This window comes from Pelobates fuscus, chromosome 2, assembly GCF_036172605.1.
Source record: "Pelobates fuscus isolate aPelFus1 chromosome 2, aPelFus1.pri, whole genome shotgun sequence".
NCBI lineage: Eukaryota > Metazoa > Chordata > Amphibia > Anura > Pelobatidae > Pelobates > Pelobates fuscus.
Genome location: NC_086318.1, coordinates 351,059,226 through 351,078,560, shown reverse-complemented (window position 1 = coordinate 351,078,560; position 19,335 = coordinate 351,059,226). Strand labels below are relative to the sequence as shown.

At 38.2% G+C, this 19,335-nt stretch overlaps 1 protein-coding gene across 1 annotated transcript in view; it reads left to right on the top strand.

Moving 5' to 3' along the window:
* SOS1 (SOS Ras/Rac guanine nucleotide exchange factor 1) overlaps positions 1-19,335 on the top strand; it is a 117,020-nt gene that overhangs the window by 55,580 nt on the left and 42,105 nt on the right. The window contains exons 4-10 of the mRNA XM_063443627.1: positions 491-655; positions 3,659-3,868; positions 4,932-5,075; positions 6,222-6,332; positions 6,840-6,938; positions 10,604-10,731; positions 13,680-14,335. Of these exons, the coding sequence (XP_063299697.1) occupies positions 491-655; positions 3,659-3,868; positions 4,932-5,075; positions 6,222-6,332; positions 6,840-6,938; positions 10,604-10,731; positions 13,680-14,335 (1,513 nt within the window). The remainder of the gene's footprint in view (positions 1-490; positions 656-3,658; positions 3,869-4,931; positions 5,076-6,221; positions 6,333-6,839; positions 6,939-10,603; positions 10,732-13,679; positions 14,336-19,335) is intronic.

Genomic DNA, 19,335 nt, shown 5'->3' with positions numbered 1-19,335 from the left:
TTTTCAGAACCTGTCATGGCATTGGATCGATGTGACAGCCTGTTGGATGTCAGTCAGCCCATGCTGCAGGCAAATAGGCAGGTTCTGAGTCTGTGATTGGTGTGTACCTTGCTATTGATGTAACCTTGCAGAACTTCGTGATTAGCTGCAAGGATGAATCCCTTAGCCAGTCATAGCAAAGACATTCCTCAACCTTGTAGCCACGTTGCTAAACAGTGTGTTGGGGTTAGCAAGGGATATGGTTAGACGAAGTTAGGAATGGTGTCAAAGTGTGATGCTAGATGCTGGAATTTTTTTTCTGATTATTCCAAACTTCCATCTTCACCCAAGATTTGCATCTTTTGTGCTAAAATAGTAATTCCTGTAATGTTGGCGTTGCATTTGCGATAAATACTCTTGTTTACTTCTACTTTGCATTACTCCAATAAATAATTTGTCACAAAATACTTTCAGTAGATGAATAACACATTTGTTTCTTCTTTCTTTTTAGGAGATCTTAGGTTATAAAATTGACCATCAAGTATCTGTTTACATAGTAGCAGTATTAGAATACATTTCTGCAGATATTTTAAAACTTGCTGGGAATTATGTACGGAATATACGACATTATGAGATTACAAAGCAAGACATAAAAGTTGCCATGTGTGTTGATAAGGTAAGTAAAGGTCCAAGTTTCCAGATTACTCTTTCTTCTAGCTATACCAATTCATACCAGCAGTGATGGCTGTAGTAAGCAGACAGCAGTCACTTGACACTTGCCAATTGCCACCATCAACTGCTGCTCAGGCTCATGCCTGATGGTCTGCTGGGAATTCTCATTAGCTGTAAAAACACTTTCATCATGTACACAAAGATGGTGTAGGGGGCTGCAAACACTAAAACCACCTCAATGAGATGAAGCCATTACAGTGCCTACAGTGGCCGCCTTTTTTTTCCCCCCCAAACATATAATGGTAATAACTACTTAGAGTAAATTAGAGAGTGACTTCTGAGAGAATGAGATGCCAGCAGCAAATCATTAAATGGGATGTTGTCATGTGAACTGCAAGGCTATCAGCATTGCACTATGCAGCAAAAAACAAAAAACAAATTGACTAGAAACCTTTATATTATTATTCTTATTTCGATTTGTAAACAAAAAACTGAGCAGACTGAAAGTTGCACTCACATATTAATATATTTTGTTCCTTAGTAGGTTTATATTATGCCCCCTCCCAGCATTGTTTAAAAAATGTACTTACCTGTAAGCGAATGATCTCCTCACTGCTGCCCAATCCACCTGTGGTGAGATCATCAGGCATGAAAATATTACTCATAAAGAAGCATTGTATAAGAACTGCTACCGCCCCGATCTGCCAAGCCAGTACTTCACTATGATGTCACCATACACAAAGTCCTTTAACCCCCTAAGGACACATGACATGTCATGATTCCCTTTTATTCCCGAAGTTTGTTCCTTAAGGGGTTAAAAATCCAAGCATCTGAAGAAGAAAGCTGACTAGTTGATAGCCTCTAGTCTACAGGCGTGTTTTCTGAAAAATGTAAACATTGTTGTCTCTCAGAAATGGCAGGGTTTTACTTTGTCAATGTAAATGGGCAGCATCTCTATGCACAAAAGTACAGATTTGAGGTTAATCTTGCTGAAGCCATAATGGTGCCCTGGAAACTCCATTATAAGTAGCCAACCCGTTCTAGAATGATTTCAATTCTTCCCTAGGTTCTTTCACTGGGCACTGCTCCCCAGCTCCCCTAGTAAGGTGGATGTTCCTAAGCAGTATTTCTGTTAGCTCTCTACAGCTAAGCCCTCCATTGAAGATCTCTAATTTTAAAGTATTATTATTAAAAGCCACCCCTTAAGTATACTTTATAAACAATATGACTGCTCAACTGAGGTTTAGTTTGGGTAACTTTCCAATCAACACATTACTTTGTAGAAAATTGTAATAATAACTATATAGTCTTCTATAAATACAAAACTGCTGCTCAGAGTAGCTTTAATCTTGTTATTTTTCTGTCATATACTTGGAAATCCCAAATGCACACATAAAATGAGGTGTCATGCCTTAATCATGTGTGGACCAGCTCATTTACATGCACCCTCCCTCCAACTAATAATAGCTATACTTGTCTTTGCACTTTTGTTAGGAAGAAAAAAGCCAGATGTCTTGGTTCTATACCTAGCTGTTTAGCCATATGTTAGAAGCGCATGTGATTGCCACCTTCTGTAATGATATGCATAATGAGGGGACATACCATTTTAAGTTCCTTAAAGTGAATGCACCAGTAAGCAGTATGGGCTGCATGCAATAATAACTGTTCCAGATTGGGAGGGGGTGTACTGACATAAATAAAATGGATGAGTGACAGTATTTCAATGTGACATGATGGGAATATCATTAATTTAGAATGTATGCAACCACTTCAAATTGAAACTGAAAGGCCTGTCACGTTTTCCTTATCTAAGAAAAGAAAAAACATTTTAGTATTTTTAATTTTTAATGCTGTGGAAAATCAATGCTGAACCTTAGAATAATGATCTTCAGAATGGCCTTTTGCAAAGTGCAGCAATTGCCTCTGAGTTTTGGATCCATATGAAATTTATCTCCTTATAATAAAATTGTCCGTCTACCATGTCACAGTTTTTTTGAGCGGTGATTGATGCTTTTACTACCCAAGTACACCCAATAGACAATAAATCAGAATTTATGTGTTTCTACTGCCAAAGAGGTTGTAATTGCAAAATACTATACTTACCGTATATGTAAAATTATTTCCTCCAGGATAATAATGAAACATTGTCAAAGCAGCTTCAAAATAAACTCTTATTTTTTTTTTTTGCCTTACAATTTTGTGCATGAAATTGTAGCCAAATTATATGTAAATATATAACTTGTTCCCATGTTAAAATATCCTGTCATGATACACTCAACATTAAATGATAGTAGAAACAAAAAAAACATTCATACTTTGTGCTAGTAGATTTGCTAGCAAATTATTAGGTTTGTAAATGTCGCCTCTCCTCTCAGCTGTCTTTATAGATGTCTGTTTTGACATTTGAGCAACAGTTGAGAGCAGCAGAACCCTCCAACAGGTTCTGCAGCTCCTTCTCACATATATACTGATATCACTCTGTTCTGACAATGATGCAGTGTTATTTGGAGGGAGGGGATGGGATGGGGAAGGGGGCTGACTGTTGTGGTGCCAAAAAGGTAGTAAGACCACAAAAGCTTCTAAAGCATTTCAAAATAGTATTAATGTTTTTTAATAACTTCTATATTCATAGAGCTTTAAAGAGCTCTTGTACTTTAACATGACCCTGACATGACAGGTTTAGTTTAAAGATTTGTTATAATCGAAATTTTCCCTTCATGTTGAAGCGGATTACAAACTAATAACTATGTCCTGTTTTTAAATTAGGATCTAACCTGCCAAAATCTTCTCTTCCTAAGGTATTCAGAAAGAATAAACAAATATTTTAATTTCCTTCTACGCAGCACAATTCATGCTTTTTATTGAACATTTCATTATTGCCCTCCTTTGGACACCTGCGCAGTTATGTCAGGAGAGGTAGCATTTGCTAGAAAATATTTGTTCATGGAAAATACTGTTGTTTTTCAATGTTATAATTTCATGCTTTCTTCATAAATCATTTTTGTAGGTGTTGATGGACATGTTCCATCAAGATGAAGAAGACATAAGTGTCCTGTCTTTAGCTGAGGAGGAGCCCTCTACTTTGGGGGAGCAAATGTACTATGACCTCGTGAAGTCATTTATGGCAGAGGTTAGACAGTACATAAGGGAACTGAATCTCATCATTAAAGTGTTCCGGGAGCCTTTTTCCTCCAATACAAAATTATTTTCAGCTCATGTAAGTATAATCGTACTATTAAGAGGATTCTTTTCATATTCCTTAAATTGTACCGACTGACTTTAAATTATCCATTCTTCAAATTATCCATTCTTCAAATGAAAAGATTACAAATATATGCTTCTGTATTTCAAATTCATTACTTATAGTAAAACTTGTAGCATTTATGGTCTAAGGAAGACAATTTTGTTAGTTAATATGGGATATATGAAAGGTCCTTAAAGGCAATCTATAAGCATTAAAATAACTTTAGCTTAATTAGGTTTATAGATCATGCCTTGCATCCTTCTCCTCCTCTGTGACTCACTGAGCCTTCCTACACACTTTCTAAAAAATAAAGTCAAATCATTTTTGCTTCCTTTATTGCATAGTGTTTTATTTAGCCTTGTGTGTGATTAAAGTTCAAAGAACAAAGCATGAGATAAGAACTAAAAAAAGTAAACGCATTGTAAAATCTGATTAAAATTGGGAAGAAGAAAAAAAAATACACACGCAGGGGAGGTGACTAGGGCTGCATAAACAAAGTTAGTAGATATACCCCAAATGGAAACTTGCTTGCATTTAATTCTTAATTGCTTTCACTAGGGATATATTTAAAAACAGCTTGCACAATCTGTAGATCTCTTGCCTGCTGCCTTTGCAAGCCCTACTTTTCTAACCCAGCCCAGACTATGACTGTCCATTCAAAGACTTTCCAATGCAGCTCAATGTGAAGTCTTTGCGAGGCAGGTGCTCTGGGCAATTGGGTTTAGTGCAAATAAGCTAACTGGACCAGCTGTCTGCTTGAAAAGTCAGGTGAGTGTGTAACCAGGTTAATTCATAATGTGTACATTTCTATTGAAATTTGCACTTTTTCCAAAATGGAAAAAAACAGGATACACTCTTCACACACAAAACGTGCTTATGGGGCATGAAGTGTCCTTTTAAGCTGAATTTGTGTTAGTGTGTGGTTCCCTTTAACAAGACTTGGTTTGCATGGATCTGTAGAATCATTAGGTTGTTGCATTCAGCTCTGTAATTCACATGACTGAATATTCTTAATTTATAACCCGGGTCTATCTAGGATGTAGAAAATATATTTAGTCGAATCATTGATATCCATGAACTTAGTGTGAAGCTTCTCGGCCTTATTGAAGACTCAGTGGAAATGACAGATGAAGGCAGACCTCACCCGTTGGTAGGAAACTGCTTTGAGGATTTAGCAGAGGTAGGTTTGAACATCCTGTTTTTGAATTAATCAATGCCGACCTTTGTGTTTTTTGAATTGTGAAGGGAATTTACTGTATAGCAGTATATCAAACAACTAGAGAACTTTTTCATTTTGATTTTTTTTTTGATCAAATTTTAATCCAGCTCTTGCAAGTATATATAATAGCATTTACAAAAGTATACTCTTTCTAAAATTCCTCCAAAGCTTTGCTGTAGGCACAAATAAAGCAAAATAATAAGTATGAAGACTTAAAGTGAGTAGATCTTGTGGTCTGAAATATCTTTTCTCAGAAATGATCTTGTTTTGATCAAGTTTAATTCTATTTCAGAAAATCTTATCAAGGCCTCAGCTAACCACTAGGTGGAGGCAATTGCAAACACAGTATTTATGCAGTATTCTTTATTGTGACTATAAACTGAAACGGCCAAAAAGAAATAATACACATATATCAAAACATATTTGTGAAATAATGAAAAAAGAATCTAGGTTTCTTGTGGTTGAAAAACCGCTGTTGACTTACACATTTAATGCCAGTTTAAATTTTGAGGTGTTTTCATAACCTGGCATGTAGTCACATATTCAAATTACAGCAGGTCATAATTTTATCTGTATATAAAGTGCAAGGACCCAGCAGACCACTTCATAAAATGTGGTGCCGGGGGCACTGCGTGCAAAAAATATCTACAAGGATGAACTCATGGTCTTTTGAACAGCAAAGACATTTATATTCAAGACAGTTAACAGCACATCAGCATTTCAGTTCACAGAGTGGGGTTTACAACCGGAAAGTATCACACTCTGGATTGAAAAGTTGACATGCTGCACAAAAGACAGTCCCTTTTGCTGAGGGCAGAAGTGGTGTGCCATGAAGGGGGAGTGAGCATGTTGCCATTAGACACCCATAACCATCATGCTGTGCAAGCTGCCATCAGACCTTCAAATATGCTCAGAATTAAGCCACCTGGCAGCAGAGGGGATAAACTTAGAATGAGCAGAGTTTCATCGTGAAACGCTGCACATACAGACTCCAGGCACCATTTTAATGGATTTAATTGATTTTTACTCTTTCCGTTTGTCATGTTTAGTTCATTTTGTTTAAAGACATAGAAAATAAATGTTTCTTTAAAACTCATGTATTTTCAGGAGCTTGCCTTTGACCCTTATGAGTCTTACGCTCAGGATATCTTGCGGCCAGGATTTCATGATCATTTCCTTGGTCAGCTTTCGAAGCCTGGTGCTGCCCTCTATCTTCAGGTATAATAAATGTTGAGAGTGTTACATAACGTGGATAAAACCGAGCCAGTTGTTCTGGGTAATTTTTGGGCATTTGTTAATCTTTTTAACGAGATATTCCCTTAAACGATTGTGAGCAATAGTTTTAGTGCAATGTTTTTTAAACCTGTCCTAAGCACCCATTTAACAGGCAGGTGTTTATTGATATCACTCCTACAACATGGTCAGTGGTTCCTGTTTTTTCTTGCACACCTGTACACTAAGAATGTCTTGAAATCGTATCCTTTTATTAAATCCTTAGGACACGTTTAACCCCTTAAGGACACATGACATGTGTGACATGTCATGATTCACTTTTATTCCAGAAGTTTGGTCCTTAAGGGGTTAAAGAACACTGGATCATGTTTAACTTACAATGCAGTGTAGTTCAGAGTGCTATACCGTTTTGCTCGTACTTTCATATGGTATGTGGTGTATTTGAAAGAACTTTTCAAACTTGTTGCTGATGTGTTTTTTGTTTTTTTTCAGTCCATAGGTGAAGGTTTTAAAGAAGCTGTGCAGTATGTTCTGCCTCGACTCCTCCTTGCTCCTGTTTACTATTGCCTGCACTACTTTGAATTCATAAAGGTAAGGTCTATTGTTTCGCCATTGGGTAAGTTAAGTTAGTACAATGAAACGTAGTTTGTACCAAAATTTGTGCAGGATTTCTATTTTGTATCGGAAGTAGGATACTTAAAAGATAAATGTTTTAATATTAGTGTTATTTGTATCTTCAGGCTCCAAATGATTCATACTAATTATAATTTTTGTTTTGTATTTTTGACTTTGTGTATTATTGATTTGTAACATAATTTATGTGCTTACTGTTTTTTCATCATATTTATTCTAAAGTATTGTTTTATATGTTTTGAAGGTACTGAAAAAAATTTGTTTTACAATTTTTCCCTCTGACCTGGTCCCTTCAGGCACCGAGGATTTAATGATGGCAGCTGTACTGCATCTGGTTTCTGCAGTGCTGCCAATCCTGCTGCTCATTCATCAGAGAGAGAGTGAGAGCATCAGCTCATCATTCTCAGCCATTGAATAAGCATCTGTGCATAGAATAATGAGCAGAATTGACATTGGCTAATCATGCTTGTCACGAATGTGGGCTATTGGCCCAGCCGAGACAGTGGGGAGAGTGGGAAAGGGTTAATGACACCAGGCCCCTGGTTACCTGTTGCTAATCCCAGCAACCACTAAATTAACCCCTGCATTCCCTTCTACACTAACACCCTAGTACACACCTTACTGCCACCGCCAAGACTTTATATCCGGGTGTCTTAGGTTACCCAATACACAGTAGAATTATAATATCACAACCTTACTTTACTGATCAGACATATATAATTAACCTTTTTTGGTAACATGTTTACCTGAGCTTTCCTCAGAAGAGTGAGCTCATAGAGAACAAAGACACAAGCTGATTAAGTAAACATTTAATCTGACAAAAAGGATTCACAGTGCTGTGTACAAAAAATACAGAAATACAGATAACAAATTGCAAAGCAGTACATAAAATAAAATAGGAGAAAACACAAGAAATCCCTACATGTATTTACCGCTTATATATAATTCTTGTTGGAGTTTCAGATGTTACAGGTCTCAAAGTAGTTGTTGAAAAAAGAAAATCTCCCTCTGGATGGTCTAACATCCTCAATATATACCTTAAAACTAGTTGTTTCTCGGTGGGCAGACCCCTGGGAGGATCACAGTTTTCCACTCCATATTTTCTTAAACTATGTTGTTCTTTGAAGACCCCAAAGTCAGAGCATATGCACCAATACCTTTTACAATGCCCTATGTCCAGCTCTGGTGATGGTTATCTAGTAGTTTTATGGCTTAGGCCTGGTGTAAGATCAAAGCCTACAGTAAATGTTATTCCAACTTGTGCAAAAACAACTCATAACATATATCAAATACCAACTCATTCTTTGGCATGACAATGCTTTTGGGAATGGCGGTACAGCTGCAGCAGCAAAGGAGTTAAAGGGACTCTCCAGTGCCAGGACGACAAATCGTTTTCCTGGCATTGCAGGTCCCCTCTCCCTCCCACCTCCCATCCCCGGTTGCTGAAGGGGTCAAAACCCCTTCAGTGACTTACCTGAGGCAGCGCCGATTTCCCTCGGCGCTGCTTCTGGGTCCGCCCACGCTCCTCCCCATCACCATGCCCGCCGGCGGGTAGACCTAATGCGCATGTGCGGCAATGCCGCGCATGCGCATTAGACCTCTCCATACAAAGGACAGCCACTAAAGGAGGAATTAACCCTGAAATGTAATCATTGCAGTTTATGAAAACTGCAATAATTACACTTGCAGGGTTAAAGGGACACTCCAGGCACCCAGACCACTTCTGCCCATTGGAGTGGTCTGGGTGCCAACTCCCACTACTCTTAACCCTGCAAGTGTAATTATTGCAGTTTTTTTTATAAACTGCAATAATTACCTTGCTGGGTTAACTCCACCTCTAGTGGCTGTCTAGTAGACCGCCACTAGAGGGCACTTCCTGGTTTCTAGCACAGTGCTGTGCTAGAGCGTCGCTGGACGTCCTCGCGCTGTGTGAGGACCTCCAGCGTCGCTCATTTCCCCATAGGAAAGCATTGAAATGCATTTCCAATGCTTTCCTATGGGGAGCTCTAATGCCGCGCATGTGCATTAGGTCTCCCCAGCCGGTGGGCGGGATCAGTCTCGCCCACCGGCCGACTCAATCAGAGGGAGGAGCGGCGCGGAGGAAGAAGCAGCGACGTGGGACATTGTCGCTGCCTCAGGTAAGTTACTAAAGGGGTTTTCACCCCTTCAGCAATCGGGGATTGGGGGGTGGGAGGGATAGGGGACCTGCAGTGCCAGGAAAACTGATTGTTTTCCTGGCACTGGAGTTTCCCTTTAAGGGTAGTGGGAGTTGGCACCCACACCACTCCAATGGGCAGAAGTGGTCTGGGTGCCTGGCGTGTCCCTTTAATCTCGATATGTGTAACATTTCAAGAAACACTGAAGAGGTCTTGGTGCTTGGAGTCACATTTAGTGGCATACAATGCAATATACTTAAGTATGTGGTATTTCATATGGTATATCTTCGACTGCCAAGGCTTTATGTAAATTAGCCACTGTAAATGTCCTTTTCCGTGTAGACATTGGGAAAAATAGAGATTAACCACAGTGGCCACTCACTTATTTTTTTGAAGGTGTGAAGGTTTGGTATTTTAGTTGAAGTTTATGATAAGAATAGATTAGACTTGCGTGTTCTGTGCACATTGAGTGTTCTGTCGAACAGCAAAAAAAGGCTGCTTCCCAGGGCTACATACAGCAGGTAACTTCACATTATCAATGTCATTATAATGTCAAAATGTTCACTGAAACTGCAAATCGTTTTATATACTTTATTCTTTTGTCATCGACATTTAATCAGTGTAAAAAAAAAAAAGGTAAATTGCTGAATGTGCATCAATGTGAAGAAATAATGTGGAAAAGCAGGTAGAATGCATTAATTGCAAATATGGTGTCATAGTGACAGAGTATAATAAATCAAAGGTTGTTGAATCTGTTAAGTGACACATCAAAGGCAGACAGAACTTGTTAGCTACCAAGATTAAATCACAGAAAAGTATAACAAAGACTTGACTTCTGCTACATGTCTTCAGTAGGTGTTTAATATTTCTCTCAGAGAATGTTGATTGCTCATGACACACAAGAAATGTGCTTTTTATTTAAAAAATTTAGGTTTTTGGACAATTAAAATTAAGCCCCCAGCACCCCATTATAATTGCAATCACATTATTAGAACCATCCATAACACCACTATTGTTAATGGGGCAAACTGTTTTACAGCTAGATATTGATGATTCCTCTCGCTCATTCATTAGCTAACCATTCTCAGCAAATGAATGCGTGACTGTGCATCAAAATTTGCACAGAACTGACCTTACACAGCCTGGAACTGGACAGGATCATAACACCCCCCCTAATGCTGTTGATGATTGAGTTACACATCTGTCAGTCAAGGATTTAAACTTGGTATGTGCACCATTTCATAGAAAACATTGCAAATAAAGACTTCAGTAACCATGACCACTTCAAATTACTGAAGTGCTCATGGTTGTTGGAGTAACCCTGTAATGTATGAAGTCAATTGTATTTAGGAGGAAGCTTTTGCTTTTTGTTTTGTACACATTGTAAAACATATCATTTGTGAGCGATGTCTAGAAAAGTAACCTGGATTATGAATTTGACCTTTTATGTGATTTTGGCTTTTGTAGCAATTAGAAGAGAAAAGTGAAGATGATGAAGACAAAGAATGTTTAAAGCAGTCAATAACTGCCTTACTTAACCTTCAGAGCAGTATGGAAAGAATCTGCTCAAAAAGCCTTGCAAAAAGGCGTCTGAGGTAAACCTTTGTACCATGTCATGGCTTTCTTCAATAATAAAATGTTGGGTTTTTTTTTTTGTTTTTTTTTCATTGTGTAGAGAACATTGAAAGGGGCTTTGCTCTGAGCTACACCCACACAATGATCCCAGGGATTTGCTTTTCGTAATTGTTCTTAATATAAACAAAAAATGGCTTCCTTGAAAACAATGATCATTAAGCCACATCCGATGTTTTACAGAAAACTTTTAAAACTCCTTAGCTTGAAGACAGTGAGCAGATATCTATATTTTTGTAAAGCTGCATCCCCTTTCTATGGAGTGATTTTCCATTCATATTAATTTGAGGTGGGGGAGGGAGGTTCTGCCTACAGGCACCTCTCCAGTAAAGACGTACTTTTTGTTGTAGGTATCATCAATAATAGTGGTACAGTAAAAAGCTTTAACAAAGTAATATTCGTGAAGTCAATAAAAAAGTCACTTCCTTGGTGTACTCTTTTCTCAAAGCAATATCCCATAAAGATAAAGTAACATTTCATAGCGAACCAACCACTCCAATTTTTTTTCTCCTAACATATCATAACATATTACCGTATTTAAAATATCAGAAAAATCAATTTTAAAAGTGTGTCCAAAAATGTTATCACTTTTGAAATGTTTATCCAGCAATATAAAATTAAGGGCTAAGTTATTTGAAATGTGTTCCATAATTCCCTCTGTGTGATTGGTCATGTCCCAAGGGTAAACATGCACATTTGATACCCATTGTGCTGGGAAGAGCCACAATTTCCAACACAGACAAATTTGTGTTTATTGCCACGGCACACACCACACCCCAGTGAATGTTTAAAAAGAGGGACTTATCCAAGTCAATAGGTGATAGCTTCTCTGTATAGTCACTAAAAAAAAAAGACATCCTGAAAAAAACAACTAACACTTTAACACCAAGTCCAAGTTCTCCCTCTGCCTGACCTTCCTCTGCTGATGATCGCCAGTGGGCTAGTGTGGTCTGGGAGGGCAGACCGAAAGAATGACATAGGTGGCACTGAATGGGGCTGTGATGCCACTGGTTATCTGGCAATAGCAGTCAATGCGTAACCCTTTAAACAGATATGGGTCTTTACTTCGAAAATCCTTTTAATAAAATATCTTGCATTACATTTTTGGCATGCATTGGTCATTTCTGTTGTTCTGCTGCGCTCTAGCAAATGTGAGGGACTCTGCCTCCCAGTAACCTCTTTCTAGATAGTTATTTCTGTAAAATGGAATGCTCTCCCTTTTAAACTATTGGTTTTTTTTCTCTTTTACACTTTCTTCGTAAGTAGTGACTTCAAACAGCAACTGTTTGAAATTCTTAAACTGACAGTTGAAAGTAACTAAAGTGCCCTATTTATTTTTACTTTGTATTGTTGTTCTGCTGTTAGTGTAAACAGAAGAGAATACGATTAGGTGGGAGTGCCCTGGTCTTGTCTTTTGTTTTTAAAGGAAATGACATTAAAGCTGAGATATAGTTATTGTCTGAAAGCCTTTCATATTTAGCTGCACTTGCAGTCCTAACTCAAATCATTCCAACAAAGACGGCATTTGAAGCCTTGTAAGCGGTTAATTCCAGGTTTGATTAATCTTTTTACCAGATATCAGTACTCCCATTAGATCTCAATATGTACGTTTATGTCAAATAATTATGGGAGGTTTGAATCTGATGTTCAGGTTTTTATTATGTTTTGTGCTTCAGTTTGGTGTCTGGTTTTTTTCTTTTCTTTCTTTCTTTATATTTGTAATTATATTATCGTTTCTTAACTTATAGAGCAAAATGTGCAAATGTGTTTGCATACGTACTTATAGAAATTATGGTCTTGTTTGGATTCATTTTTTTTTTTTTTTTTTTTTAAAGGACAAGTTGAGCTGTGCCATTTAAAAGTAACTTCTTTATTATTGGGGCAAAATAATTAACTTTTTTGACAGGTTATCTGCAGCTTGAATATTTGCTTTACTTTGTTAATTTTGTAACTAGATTTTCATTGAAAGTTGATATAATTCCAGCTTTGCTTTTTTAATCCTTACATTTCCGATATCTTTTCAGTCAGTGTATGCAGACCAACAATCCCTAAATATAAATACTACATACTGTTCTTTTTGTGATAATTTCACAACTGGTTTTAGGATTAAAAAATATGTTCAAGGATTATAAACAAATAGTCTGCACATGTAGGCAGTAAATACCATCGGGAATTCAACCATCTGTTTAGAAGGAAAGTTCAATAGAAAGAGAGACTTTTAAAAACTACACCTCCCCTATAAAACGTAGCACAAACCAAACGTTTTCTGTCTCTCCTTGGCAGAGTAGGTAGGCTTACTCACTTTTTAACATTATCTTTAGGATCAAGGTGAGGTGACTGGAGGCTGCCCAAGGTAGGGGGTTGAGGGTTTTACTCCTTTCCTGGATGCAGGAGACTAAATGGGCACAATCTGATTATTCAGCTTCCTTCACATTTGTTCGATTTCTAAGTTGCTGCCAGAAATGGCGGAGGTATGCTCAGGCGTCACTGCAGATTGCAGATTGCAGAGTGCTCTGTGCACACACTCTCAGTGTTCGAAGCCAATATTCAAACAGTCAAGCTCAATGTCATCATTGTATAAGCCAAGCAGTAACTATCTGGCCTTTGGGTGCACTTCAAGTATTATCTTGTATGTTCAAACCAGCATCCTAAGGTTGTTTACGGTATGAAATAAGATTTTTAGATACTTGAATAGTTTTAATAAATGTTTCTATAGTTGGGTTTAAAAAAAAAAAATGTTTTTTTTTTTTTTTACGGTTTACCCAATTCACCTGAGTTTTTTGTTGTTTTTGTTTTACTTTTCACTAGAATTAGTCTTAAAACATAAACCTGTGTTTATTTTCTACAAATAACATACTGAAGGTCTTCTGAATCCTGTTGGCTAACACATTTCTATCTTTTTATTGTACAGTGAATCTGCATGTCGATTTTACAGTCAACAAATGAAGGGAAAGCAGTTGGCCATTAAGAAAATGAATGAGATTCAAAAGAACATTGATGGCTGGGAAGGTAAAGACATTGGACAGTGTTGCAATGAGTTCATCATGGAGGGTGCCTTGACACGGGTTGGAGCAAAGCATGAGAGACATATATTCCTTTTCGATGGATTAATGATCTGTTGTAAATCAAATCATGGACAACCAAGGCTACCAGGTGCCAGCAATGCAGAATATCGTTTAAAGGAGAAATTCTTTATGCGAAAGGTACAAATCAACGATAAGGATGACACTAATGAGTACAGACATGCCTTTGAAATAATTTTAAAAGATGAGAACAGTGTTATTTTTGCTGCTAAATCAGCAGAAGAAAAAAACAATTGGATGGCTGCCTTAATATCCCTGCAGTACCGGAGTACCTTAGAACGAATGTTGGATGTTACGATGTTACAGGAGGAGAAGGAAGAGCAGATGAGACTCCCAAGTCCAAAGCTTTACAGGTTTACAGAGCCTGATTCTGAAGAGAACATTGTATTTGAGGAGAATGTACAACCCAAGTCTGGTATCCCGATCATCAAAGCTGGGACTGTAGTGAAACTCATCGAGAGATTAACTTATCACATGTATGCAGGTATGCTATCAATTATTTTCTTTAGAAATAAATCTGCAAAAGTGGCAATAAGGCAGGCTTCACTAATATACCTCTTTCTCTTCCTCCATAAAATGCCGTCCCAAGAGCTCTTCAATAATGATCTGACCGCATTGTTTCCCATCGCAGGGCTCGACAAATTCCAAGCACCAGGTCACCATGACGACCAGGAAATTTGTCCTGGTGCCTGGGGTTGTGAGCCTGTTCAGCCCCTGAGGTGACCGGCTTTCCGAGATTGGAGGTGGGCAATAGGCTCATGCAGGGCTGAAGCAGGCAGGCAGGCGGACTGACTGCTTATTGAAAGCGGAGGGAGGCAGGCGGCAGCGGCGAGGGAGATATAATCTCCCTGCTCTGTTCCCTTTGCACGCCTTCCAGTGATCCGGGGAGCCGGAATATGACATCATTCCGGCCTCGCATTTCTAAACAGAGCTCTAGGGAGGAGAGAGATGACAGCAGCCCTACTGGACCCCAGGGAAAAATAATCCACTTCAGCTTTCCCAAAGGTAGGGAAGTGGGCTGGATTTAAAATGTGAATGTGTGTGTGTGTGTGTGTCACTTCTAGAGGCCGTCTGAGTAACATTCACCAGAGGCGTTACCAGACAGCGACAGCAATGTAAACCCTGCCTTTAGTTTGAAAATGATGCAGGGACATTATATAGACTTCAAAACAACTACATTAAGCTGTAGTAGTTATGTTTTTTTTTTTTTTTTTTTTTTTTTTTTTTTTTCAGCTGGCTCATAGATTTCAAGCAAATTTGTCAAGCCCTGCCCTACTGTATAGGAACATTATAAGAGATATATTAATGTGTATGTTTGTGAATCTTTTAGAGTTGTCACAGTTCTGCCCTCCTTATGTATTTTTTATACAACCCTTCTTTGCAGTAAGGCTGTTGCTTTATTACATATAATTCGTTTTATAAAATTGAATGTTTGTGATTGAGAGGTAAGAGGAATCAGAGATGATGTGAGTATTAGTGCTTTGAAGTAACTCATCAAATTAAGTTACATGCTATATATATTTAGCTAAAACAAATATTTTCAGCCTTCTTGAGAAGAAAGCAATCATTTGTACATGGCATTAGTTTGGGCAGTTAATCGTTTTTTAAATATAACACTACACAAAATACCTACAATTAATTTTTTTCTTTGTCTTATAATTCTGATCTTTTTTGGTGTTTTTTTTGTTTTAGTTTTTTATATATACACTGGTGAGGACCCAGTGAAAATAATACAGGGAGTCAATTTTGTAGTGCAGGACATAGATACTTTTAAACTCATCGGACCATACCATCTGTTCTCTAGTTTTTAAAGTGTCTGTCACTTTTTAATTCAGCCATTGCTAGCATGGGCTGTGAAAATGTAAGAACTTGACATCGGTATCCCCACCTATTAGGTGTTTACCATGAGGGCAATCTGCGGCCCTCCAGATGTTTTGAACTACATCTCCCTTAATGCTCTTAGGGCCATACTGCTAGCAAAGCATCAAGGGAGATGTAGTCCAAAACATATTGAGGGCCTCAGATTGCCCACCCCTGTCTTATGATCTCTTTTGACTGTATTGCAACTTCAGTGAACTTAATCTTATTGGGCATTGGTAAACATTTTTCTCTTTATAAAATGACCAAAAAATGTAGTTTTGGTTACAGAGCCTCTTTAAATAAGTCTAATATGTCATGCCCCCCTTCTCCATCATTATTCTTGATTTTCGTTAAATCTTTTGGAAAAGCATTCCTTGTATCAGATACCACTTGGTTGTAATACATATTTACAATGGGGGTAGCTTTAGTGTGTCAGAATAATTTGCTCTTTTTTTTTATGTCGTTGTTCCCTTCCCCCCCCCCCCCCCATGCCCCTGTTTCATAATTTGCATGGGTTTTGTTTTTTTTCTGGTGTTTCCTCGTGCCAGTTTTTGGTCATAAAAAGCATAATTGTAAGGAAGTTGCAACTAGGAGCAGGTCCTAAAAAACCCAATACAACCTGATTTAGTAGTCTTACGCTTTTTATAATTAAGGTTCAAACATGCAGGTATTGCAGAATCAATTTCCGTTTGCAGGACTTTGCAGCCATTTGTATTCAGTAAAGATGCGTACAGAGACATCTGTCTTACAGTAGTTATTCATCAAAAACTGAAACCACCATGTTGCAAGAACTGGCTGGGTAGAATCCCAAGACATATTCTTCAGATCTTTAAAATAGTTTTTAAATGACAAACTGCCCTTTACAGAAGAGCTAACAATTTACATTTTCATGCAAGCATGTTAACTAAAGAGAAGGGATGATCATGGATTCATTTTAATCTGCTTGTTATGCCTGGTTATACACACAATCATCTGACCTAATATGAATCAATGTTTTTCACCTAAAATATACCTTCCAGACTGACAGCAAACCTTTTTAATTATAGGCCAACTAAACAAAACCTTTCATCACAGCGTTTATCTGATTGGCTAATGTAATGTATATAGTATGATTTCTTCTATTTTGGGTGCCAGGAACCATTTTCAGAAACCTTGTTTGTGCCCTTGTGTTCATTAGTGCGATTGGCAATGGTGTTTGTTTATTGGTGTCTGTATAAAGTAGCATTTTACTTGTCCTCCTCTGCTAAAGGTGTTTTAGCATTCAGAGTATTGGGGGGGACGGGGCGTACATATTAAAACAAAATTCAAACTAAACATTAGAAGCTTATAGCAATGTTATGAATGTATAGTGCATCTTGTTTTTAAATGACAATAATTCTAATCTAATTTTAAGTAGACTCTTTGTTGCGGTAGTGAAGCTGTTTAAATAGCTTGTATTACTAGTTGATCATTCTCTTCTAATGAGCTGCACGATAGAATAGTGGACATTTTTTCTTAACATTTCTTTTTTCCTTATTCACTGTAATGTGTTTTCTCTTTTTATATCGCTATTGAGATTTATAAAGGGGGTTAGAGGGGGGAAGCAGTGGGCAAATTTTGTGGCTTATATCCAAAGCAAACATTGCATTCCCAAACTACTCTGCAATAAAAGTTGACTTCTTGGCATTGTGCGTGAAATTGACGATAGAGGAAGATGTGGGTTGGCCTTCTCAAACAGAAAAATACTTGTTACTTTGTTATTAGAAGCTCAAATCCAAAGTAATGCTGTCTTCTTAATGAGCAGTGTCTGCATCTCCCGTAAGAGGAAATGGCTTGTCTGCTATCTTGTCCTTTTTAATTAATTGCACTACTAAGAACTATGGTTTGGGTCCTGACTTTCTCCTACCAACTATTGTTCTTCTAGTCTCAGCCAATCTATTTCTAGCTCTCTTTTTGTATGCAAAAATAGCATGCGTGCGTCAGAGTGATGTCTATTTCCTTTCTTAAGGAATTTAAGGAAGATTGTTTAGAGCTAATTGTAGGTCACTATTGTTTGTTTTTTACCCACAAAATTTCATTTATAGCTGAAACAAATTAGCTTATAGACTTAAATGTTTTGCCTCTAATTTAAACTGTAGATTTAGCAGTATATGATAACCTACACATTTCAAGCCCTTTTCACTTTCACCATTCACCGTGGCAATGATGTACAACCTGGGGCAGTTAAGTGTATTTAAAGGTGGGCAAAGAATGCCCTATGGTAGACACAGTTCATTAATAAATGTCTGTAAGGGGCTGCAGCGTAAAAATACAACTTAAGCACCATAAACCATCTAGGCCCCCCTGTGTAAAAGCACTGATAGTGTGAATCCATCCAGCATTGAACAGCAGTGATATACTGATAGCACTGAGGGAAGGTGCTTTCTTTTTTTTTTTTAAATTCTTTATTTTATTGTGCACAAAAGAGATGCAAAGATGCGAGCAATGCCACAACAGCTATTGCAAGCTTTTAGGTCGACATTGAAATACAGGTTTGGCAGATTAGTACATTGCACATATATATGTTATGTAGATTCATCAAGGATTACATCATCACGTCAATTATATGAGTAGGCAGACAGAATACCGGTTCAGGTTGACGTACTGACTTTTGTTAAATTATAGGGTCATAAGCTTAACTAAGGTTACTTTTCGTGTTAAAGAAAGAAAACAAACAACAGAAAGAGAACAAAACCTAGATAGACAATATGACTAGTTATAAGTTAAACTGGCCAGGCAATTGCCCTTCTACATTAGCACACTATCATCTGTGACAATGGGGTCAACGTTAGTCTTACTTGTGTAGGGGTCTGCTGAGCTAGTGATGGATATGTTGCGCTGTACCTGCCTAGGATTTAGGGTTCTGAAAAGCAATATACCTGGCTATTGCGTGCTGATAATTAAAGTAGCATCGCTTCGTAGTCTAGCAGCGCATATGTACTTAACTGATGATCTGTTAGGTTGTGAATTCGTCTGGTATAAGCGTAAACAGTTACGTCAGACTATATTATTCAAATGGGGGGTCTACCACTTGGAATATGGTCTACAATGTCCTCTGTGCCTGTTGCATCGTCGCGGTGCTGTGAGAACAGTAGAGGAAAGCATGTGTAAGCGGTTGGAGCGAGAAAAGAAAAAGGAACAAAGACAACTTGATATAACAAACGTTACTGGGTTAGTCCATCTCGAGTAGCCGATGCCGGCTCCTCGAGCTTGATAGGCATATCAGGGGTAGTAGCAGTGCTACACTAGGGCCATGGTAAGAGAGGGTGTTTTGTCCCTTCAGGTTCCCCAGGTGTATTCAGGCCGGGCCCGGTTCCTGGGGGACGAGAGTGGACTCTCTCGGAACAAATGTCTCGGCAGTGGCCGGGTTCCACTCATGGGGCTTAGAGGATGAGCGGGGTTGCCGCAGAGAGTTCAGAGGTAGTCCCAAGGTCGACAGGTGTCTACTTGCCTCCTGCAGGTCTGCTATTAAGTATGCTGTGTCTCCGTGGAGTACATGGAGCTTATAAAATGAGCGCCAATGGTAGGAGATATGGTGAGCACGAAGCAAGGCGGTGAAGGGCCTCAGGGCCATGCGTCTTGCCATAGTTCCTCTGGATAAGTCTG